Source organism: Tupaia chinensis, unplaced genomic scaffold, assembly GCF_000334495.1.
Source record: "Tupaia chinensis unplaced genomic scaffold, TupChi_1.0 Scaffold000270_1, whole genome shotgun sequence".
In the NCBI taxonomy this organism is placed as follows: Eukaryota; Metazoa; Chordata; class Mammalia; order Scandentia; family Tupaiidae; genus Tupaia; species Tupaia belangeri.
Genome location: NW_006159750.1, coordinates 5,156,866 through 5,166,085, shown reverse-complemented (window position 1 = coordinate 5,166,085; position 9,220 = coordinate 5,156,866). Strand labels below are relative to the sequence as shown.

At 53.3% G+C, this 9,220-nt stretch overlaps 1 protein-coding gene across 1 annotated transcript in view; it reads right to left on the bottom strand.

The window, feature by feature from the left end:
* Positions 1-8,261, bottom strand: part of CELSR2 (cadherin EGF LAG seven-pass G-type receptor 2) — a 38,307-nt gene extending 30,046 nt beyond the window's left edge. Inside the window, 1 exon segment of the mRNA XM_006149555.1 lies at positions 8,013-8,261. Within this exon segment, the coding sequence (XP_006149617.1) occupies positions 8,013-8,261 (249 nt within the window).
* Positions 8,262-9,220: the final 959 nt, after the last annotated feature.

Sequence of the window (9,220 nt, the reverse complement as noted above, 5' to 3'; positions counted from 1 at the left end):
TCTCTCTCTCTCTCTCTCTCTCTGTCCCTCTCTGGTCAAATTAAAATAAAGAAATAAATGAATAAATATAAATAAATAAAGTTAAAATAATCCTTAAAAAATTTAAATCTGAAGTAGAAGCAATAAATTGTGCATTCTTTAACAACAACAACAACAATGTAAAACCTATGAAGGATGAGTAGTCCTGCGGGGTTGAAGTGTGGGTCACAGCCTTGCCCATCCTGGCTACTCCATATCCGAGCAGTCCCTGTGCTGCTCAGTGGACTTCTGACCCCAGTTTGAGAAGCACTGGGCCAGGACTAGCAGGTGGCACGGTGGTTAAGGTGCTAGATTCCCACATGGCCAACTGCAGTTTGAGTCCTGGACCGGACAGATTGAAGATCACACCGGGTGTGTGTGTGTGGGTGTGTGTGGGTGTGTGTGTGTGTCCTAGATCCCAGGAGGAGAATGGAGAAGGGATTGCTATGTGGCCATCCCCTGGGGAGAGATTTCTCACTTTCTCTCTCACCATCTCTCTCTGGTGAGTGCACATAGCCTATGGCAAAAACCTTAAAAAAAAAAAAAGCCAAAAAATAAAGAAAAGCACTGGGTTAGGCACTCCCTTCCAACACTGCCCTCTGGCCACAGCACTGCCACTCTCAGTGGGTCACGGCAGTGGACCCACCGGGTCCTCAGGGCTTCTACGGGACCATGCAGTGCTGCCAAGGATGAGAAATCAGCTTTCGTCTTTCCCCCAGGGGAACAGGAAAAGACTGACAAAGAGTATTAGGGTTAGACTGTGGGGGTGGGTGGGATGGGAGAAGTGGGAAGAGGACCTGTGACTCAGAGGAACATCCTCCCCTTTTACCAAAGATGGACCTCCCCCCACCGCCCAACGCACACAGGAACACTCCCAGCAAGGCCAAGGCAGCTTCACAGACGAGGAGCTTAGGGAGCTCACAGGAGGCTTTGCCTCTCCAGACTTCCTTTGACTCCATTGTTTGGAAGGATCGGGGCTGCGTGGGCCTTTTGCTCTTCACCTAATAGCCATGTGGTGCGGAGAATACTTGGAAATTATACCATCTGTTAATTAGCCTTTGAATTAGGGTTGGGTAATGAGACTCTTATTTCTGATGGAAGCCCAAGCCAATGATGCGTAGAGAAACTGCAGCTCTCCATTCATGACTCCCTCTGTGGCCAGAATAAGCTTTCTGGGTGGGAGAGAAGAGTAGTGTTGGCTCTGGACCACGGGGACCGTGATTCTGGAGCCTAGAGCTGGGGTAGGGATTGCCAGGGAAGGCACAGGAGGCCCTCCAGGTGGTGGCCTTTCTGCTCAAGGGCAGGCAGAGTGGGAGAGGCAGGGACCTTCCCTTCTTCTCCAAGCATGTTTGGCAAATAGTCCACCCTGGCCCCACCTCCAGGGCCTGGAGACTGAGCTGTCTCCTGTCACCTCATCAGATACTTTCTCCTCCCCCAAACAGCCAGGGAACCTTCCCAAGCCTTAAATGAGTCACTAGGAGTCTCAAAAAAGGGGTCACTCCTGTGGTGCCCTCCTTGACCCCTAGAGGAAGGACTGCCTGCTTCATGGAGCTTCCCGGCTGTAAGGACCCTTTAGCTCTCATCTTTGTTTTTCTTTTATTTTCTTTTTTTTTGGAGAGGTTTTTGTTACAGGGCAGGTACGCTCGCCAGAGACAGAAAGAGACAGAGAGACAGAAAGCGAGAAATCACCCCTGGGGGGGTGGCCACGCCACAATCCCTTCTCCTCCACTCTCCTCTCTGGATCTTGAGTATGCACGCACATGCCCAGTGTGAGTTTAAGCCACCGGGTCTGGGACTCAAACCTCAGTCAACTACGTGGGAGTCCAGCGACATAGCCATTATGCCAACGGCTGGTCCCTAGCTCTCATCTTTGTAAGAAACCGTGAGACCTTAGTGCTATCAAGATGCAGCAAGGTCCTGGAGTCTGTGAAAGAGCGTGTGAGCTCTGCTGGAGAGTGTGTGAGCTCTGCTGGTCCACGCCTCACCTTCTCAGAAGAGGCCCCAGGGAGGGAAAGACGGGTCTTCCCATCAGCTGCTACCTGAGTGTCCCCCAGGCCTAGGAGTAAGGATGGCCGTGACTCTCGATGAACAGGGTAGCATTGGTGAAATACTCCAGGCACAACGGAGACAGAAAAGGCCCAAAGGATTCCGAGTGCAGTGAGGGTGGAGGAATTCCCAGAGGGCCTCCTGGAGGAGATGGGACTTGGGTAGCACTTTGAAGAATCAGGAACAGCATTCTGGCAAAAGGCATTCAGCACCAAAATCGAAGTCAAGTTAACCTATAGTTAAGCAACCTACGGTTGCACAGCTCAAAAATGGCAGAACTGAGATTTGAACTCAAATATTCTGGCTCCAGTGTTCATGCTGTTAAGCATGAAAGAAATGAAGGAAAATGTGTCACGTGGACTGGAACTAGATTGGGGTGGGTCTGATGTGGCCTAGCACCCAAGAGGAGCAGAGAGACCACATTGGAAAGAGCCATATTGGAAAAACTAGGTGACCTCTGCCTGGGGGCAGATCCTTGTGGGCTGATTCTGGAACCAATGGCAAGCCAGGAAGGACGGGTGGGGAGAGAGGCTACTCATTGCCAAGGTCGCGGTGACTTTTGGTGGGTAGGTAGGGCAGTTTTTCTGGCAGGAGGGAGTGGTGGAATTGGCCCTGGTGCCTGACCCCGCGTCTGAGCTCCGCGCTGCTTCATATAGGGCACAGCGGCGGGAGGGAGAGAAGCCAGCCCTTGGGGCTGGGCTGCAGGCGGGCGCACAGAGTGAGGGAACAGGAGCCAGCAGATGGGGCAGGGGTGGGGGCCAGAAACCTGAGCTTCCCGCCTGCTCTTGCAGTGCCTGCCCAACCTGCTGCTCCCCACTTTCTTCACAGCTAGAGGGGAGACTCCTTGTGGTGGGCCTTGTCGTTTTTCAGCCCCCGCACTCCAGGTCTGACGCGAAGGTGGTTACTCAGTCAGGCTTTTGTGGCTTGTGTGTGTGATTTCTTCCCCTCCAACCCCGTTTCCACTCAGTCAGAGTGACGTCACGCAGGTATGTGCACATGTATTTCTCTCATGAGAGAAGAGAGACAAGCGCTCCCAGCAGGGTTTCCGGCCATGATCTCCCAGCCCTCACACCAGCCTCCCACCAGCCGGGTCATGGGCGTCCATGTGTGCCTGGTGTTTACATGTCCACGGGGTACCCAGATGCTGATATTCCAAATGGACTTCCAAGGGATCCAGTGTAACCCACGTAGTGTGTTATGGCTGTGCCACCGAGCTAGTCCCAGAGTACTTTGTTTTTGCCATAGAATACATGCACTTGCCAGAGAGGAACAGAAATGATGGGCAGGAAAGCAAGAAATCACCCCCCCCCCTTCAGGGGAGATGGCCACACTGAAATCCCTTCTCCATTCTTCTTTTGGGTGTTTTGGGCACGCAGGTACACACACCTGACATGATTTTTAAACTACTTGGTCCAGGACTCGAACCACGATCCATCACGTGGAATCCAGCACCTTAACAACTATACCACCTGCGCCCCCCCCCCCCCCAAAAAAAAATTAAAAAGTATGTTTAGGGTTTTAAAAAAAAATCCCTCCTAAAATTTTTTATTTTGTAACATTTCAATGACCGAGAAAAATGAAAAGACTGGTATAATGAGTACCTGTATACCCTGTCCCCTACATTCACTAATTACCGACACTGGGCGTTATCGGCTTTATCTCTCACAAGTTTTGGAGAATTACATGAAAATGAAGGATTGACACAATAGTGCCTCAACCCTAGGCCCATCAGTCCTGAGAGTCGAGAGTTAGGGTCCTCTCCTCTCTCGCGTGCATCCACCCGCAGGAACACTGCCAGGGCCAGGAACACGAGGGGGATTCCAGATACCCACTAACTAAGATTGAGGCAGTCTAAATTTCTTTTTCTTTTTTTTTTTTTTTCTTTTTTTTGGAGAGGTTTTTGCTATAGGGCGCGTGCACTTGCCAGAAAGACAGAGAGAGACGGAGAGACAGAAAGTGAGAAATCAATTCCCCGGGGGGATGGCCACACCGCAATCCCTTCTCCTTGATTCTCCTCTTGGGATCTTGGGCACGCACGCACACGTACCTGGCGTGAGTTTTAAGACACTGGGCCTGGGACGCGAACCGCGGTCAACTACATGGGAGTCCAGAGACATAGCCATTACGCTAACTGCTGGTCCCAGGTAGTCTAAATTTCTAATGGCTCTGGAAGATCCTAGCGACTGCCTCCCAGTCAGCTTACACATCACCTGTGGTTGCGTGTCACTTTCATTTTCTTTCTTTTTTTTGGGTGATGCTGACTGAAGAGTTCAGGCCAGTTTTCTTGTGGAAGTGCCATTTTCTGGATTTAGCTAATGAAGAGACCCTCTGTGGTGTCCTTCCCACGGTAATAGTGCAAAGTCATGAATCCAAGCATGTGAAAATTCCTTCTACAAGCCCTGCCCTGGGCTCCTGTTCTGCAGCGGGAGTAACACCACCTTCCCTCTCTGACCCACAGAACTCGCTGTCTCTCACCCCTCCCTCTTTGCCCTGTTCTGGCACCTGGCCTCATTCCAGCTGTTGAACACAGCAGTCTTAAATGCCCCCTCCTTCCTGGCACGTATGGCCACTGGTAATTACCTCAAGGATGACTCGTTAATTGACTTGGTTACCATCTGTCTTATCACTGACAGTAGTTCTAGGACCAGGGAGAACATGTGTCTTGAATACCCAGTACCTAGCATGGGGCCTGACACAGAGTAGGTACTCGGTGAATACCGGTCACATGAATGACTACAGGGATGGATGGCAGACAGGGTGACCAGTTGTCTCTTCTTGTCTGGAGCCACCAGCAGTAGGACAGTTGAGTCTCTTGGCTGCTCATGGGCAGCTCTGAACTCATTCACTATAAGCACAAACCTGTATCCCCAATGCCTGGGGGACTAGGCCTGATGTCCCAGGCCTGCTAGACTTTCTTTGGGACTTGTTAAAAGATGGCATTGATGCCTAATCCCAGTGATAGGTTCAATCCACAATGCTAGTGCTGTTTGCCAAGGGTGTCTTAATAGGCCCTGCATTCCAGAGTGATGTAGAGTCCGTCTAAGATCCAACTGAGATCATTTTTGGCTCCTGAGCATAGAAGGAAAGAGATCGAGCCTGGAGTTGAGCCTTAAGAAGCAAATCCCAAAGTAACATTGGTATATCTTACTAGTTAAGGTTGTCAGAGCAGGAGGGAGCCCGGGTCCAGCCCAGCCCCTAGCCGTTCTCCCGCCCTCTGGACCTCCGTGGCTGGGTGTGAGATGAACACAGGTGAATAAGACTCCAGTTCCGGCCTCGGGGAGCAGCCAGTTGAATGCAGAGACAAATGCTGCCACAGAGCTATACTCGTCAATATTTTTGTGTGGGAGTAGAGGCAGGGAAAGCTTCTCAAAGAAGATGGCATTTGAGCCACCTTCAAGGAGGAATTCCACAGACAGCAGGAAAAGGCATCAGGGCTGCAGGAACAGCTCTTGCAAATATGGAGGGGTGCAGAGCATGGGCAGGGCGGGGAGCCATGCAGAATCATGGGGGCTGGAGCTCAGAGCCCATGTGGATGTGAGGAGGGCAGAGAGCCTGTCTACCTGAGCTGGGGCCACTCTGATCTGGCTAAGTTTGGACTGTGTAAATCCACCGGCACATCTGAGCCTACGGGCAAGATCAGATGACCAACCTGCTCTGGCACAGTGCGGAGGCTGCACCTGGAGGAGGGCCTGGGGTCTGGCTGACCAGCAAGGTCGTGACACCCCAGGAGTGCCTACGTAGGGCTGAGGAACCGGCTGTCAAGGGGCAGATTGGAGTGATGAAGAATCAATGGGCCCTAGCTCAGACTGGCCACTGGGGCTTTAGAGGAGGTAGTTCAGGGCGATCCCCATGTGTATTTGGGTGCTGTGAGGATATTGAAAGGAGGGTGAAGGGTAGAGGATCAGACAAGATTTTGGACATTTGGGTTTGAGATCCTGGTGGAGATACTCAGAGGAGAGAGGGTGGATTCGGGACCCCAGCGTGGGAAGGTAGAGGAGTATGCTGAGAATGGAAGGGGGACAGAGTCCGCACTTAGGACCAGGTGCCCCTCCTTACCCTGCCTGCTTCTCCAGTCTCAACTCTATGGCCCTCACTGCACTCCAGCCATCCCACTTCCTCCTGCTCCCTCCTGCTCTCACGCGGTTCCCTAGGTCTGGAACATTCCACCTCCTCTCTGAGGGGGGTGGGGAATAGGAGGGCTTGAATGTGGAGAGGGGGCCGAGACTGCAAGTGCCCGCTGCTCATTAATCTCAGAGGGAAAGGAGCCAGATGGGTTGTAATTTGACAGGGGAGGCTGGACTGCAGCCGCTGTTCCAAGATGGGGAATATGTAAGCAGGTTGGTACTGCTGGGAAGGGGTGGGGAAGGGAGGGGCGGGAGAGAGGAGGTTTCGGGGAGAGCTAGCGAAGCAAGGACGAGGGACACAGAATGAAGGGGAGATCCAGGGCCCAAGTAGGCAAGGACTAGTTTAAGGGCAGGGTTTTTTTTTTTTTTTTTGGGGGTGGGGGACTGAGACAAGATGGAAGAAGGATGAACACTAAAGAGCTTAATTCTTGGTTCCTTTGGGGTTTAAAAAAACGTCTCCTGGAAGGATCACAGCATCTTGTTAGTAATTTACACCTCAGAAAAAAGAATTTCCCAGACCACCCTATGGAGGGGTGGGGGAAGTATTCCGAAATGCAGGGTTGTGAACCTACCAATCAGGGCAGCTGGAGAGGCCCTTCCCTCCAGAAAAAAGGGCTTTCTCAGAGGTCGCTGGGACCCGTACCTCTATCCAAAGGTCCGGGGACTTAGAGGTTGAGAAGAGGTATTCAGCTTTCCTTCCCCCGCAGGTCAGGTTGGCCTGGGAGCTGCACAGTGCTGGTTTTTGCAGCAAGAACCTGCCTGCTGCTCCCCCGCCCCTTGGGGGGGTTCTTAAAAGGGCAATGTCAGAGACAGAGGCATCCACCCCACCAGGACCTGCCCAATGGGACTGCAAGCATGCACCCCCCTTTTGTATCTGGGAGGAGCTGCTGGGGAACCCCATGCTGGGAGGTACCTGCAGGAGTGGAGCAGGCCCCCATCTGGCACAGGCTCTGACATGCAGCACATTTCTCTGGGACCCGTCCCAGCTCTGCCTGTCAGACTCATCCTGGGAGTGCAGCCAGGGCCGCCCCAGGCCCCCCAGAGGAGGCAAGGGGGTTGGGGGAAGAAGCCTTGTCAGAATCCAGGTAAACCGGAAGAGCTTCAAGGAGGAAGAGCAGGACAGGGCACAGGAAGGGGGAGTGAGGTTTCAGGCTGGGGGTGTTGGCTGATGAGCAGCCCTGCCCTTGGTCTCACTTTGAGTTCCCAAAATGGACTAGAAAGTTCTCCGGAAGCTCAGCTTCTAGTTAGAAAGGCCAGACACCAACCAGGTCCCAGCGTCTCCTTGCTGTCTTTCCTGAAGCTCCCAGACCAGCATCTTGGACCCTGAATTCCTGGGTGTGGGAACCAAGGTTTGGCGAGGGACCCAGGGCTCTGACTCACTCTGCTGCCCTCTGGGGGTTGTTTGCTAACTGAGGCAACCTGGGTAGCTGAGTTTGGAGATGGGGCAGGTCATGGTGCCAGGGATGAGGGCATCGGCCGTGGGTTGCAGATGCACCTACCAGGGCGGAGTCCAGGTTATCTGGAACTGCTCCCAACTGCTCAGCTTCCAGGTGGGTCAGCCTGTCCCAAACAACGGGTTGCCTCAGCCCCATCCCACTCTTCAGGGAGGGACGGAGTCTCGTTTTCGGTTCCCTCCAGAGGAAAGAAGCCACACCTTTCCCAATAGACTGAGTTCTTTGAGGGCAAAGACTGTCCCATTCTTCCTGTGATCCCTGCTCCCAGTGGTGCCTGGCAGATTAAGTACTCGGAAAATGACTGTGCTGCGCTGTCTGCTGACGTGCTGGGTGTAGGATCTGGGTGGGGCCTCTCTGTAGTCACCCTCACCTTCATTGCCAGTCTCTCCTCTGGCCTTGGGAAGCTGGGGTACCCTTCCTCTACCAGAACAGCAGCTACCTTCCTAGCCAGGCTCCCAGGCTGGTTTGCACACTGGCCCTCTGCAGGGCAGGTAGGGGAAGGTTGGCTTGGGGAGCAGGGCTGCCAGGGCGGGAGGTTCTCCTTAGAAAACACCAAGGAGCCAGGCTCCAGGTACAGCTGGAAAAGCTGGTTGGGGGAAGGACCAGCAGATGGCGTCATGGTTACATTGCTGGTCTCCCACTTAGCCGACCATGGTTCAAGTTACAGACCAGCAGCTTAAAACTGGGTGCGTGTGCATGTGCCCCAGATCACAAGGAGAATGGAGAAGGGATTGGGGTGTGGCCGTCTGCTTTCTCTCTCTCTCTCTCCAGCTAGCACATGAGCCCTATAGCAAAAATCTCTCAAAAAACAAAACCAAAAACAACTAGTTGGGTGAGAAGGTAAGTGAGTGGTCCAGGGGAGTCAGGGGCCAGGCCTGGACCCCTAGGGCTCAGAGTTTTCAGGGTCTTGGAGAAAAGCTGGGCCTCCGGCAGGTAGCGAGGTCACAGGTACCAGGGGCCAAAGAGGGTGTAGAGAGTAGAGTGGGAGGCTGCAGGGACCTCTAAGGCTGCAGCTGAGACAGGTGGGGGTTTTCAGGACCACCTGTTTCTGATGGACTTCCGGAACAAGGCAGGAATGAGGGAGGACAAAACAGCCCCCTGCTCTTGTGTAAGCTGCCTTCCTTCACACCACGTAGTTAAGGCTATAGGAATGTGAATTTCTGGTTCTTTGGGATTACACATGGGAGCAGCTTGGTCTTTTGTCTCATGCCCTGGCTCTGTTACCCTAGAGCTGAGGGCAACGGGATACAGGAAAGGCAGGCTGCTTGGGCCTGCCTGGGGGCCCCCAGCTGGCACAGCCAGGCAAGAGAGCCAGTGTGGTCAGCCTTTCCGGCGCCCCAACTGACACAGTCTCCAGCAGCAAGATTAATAGGACCGGCCCAAAGCCCCAAGACAGGAAAACTAAGCACAAGGCCTCTTTCCTTGGTACCAAACTCTAGCAGGCACAGGGCAGTCATTGCCGACGGACTAAGGCAGCCAAGATGAGGTAAAAGCTCCTACTGGACAGACCAGCTGAGACTCTAGCTTTCAACCTCCCAAAGAAACGGCAGCCGTAAAGCACGGCGGGGGAGGTCGGGC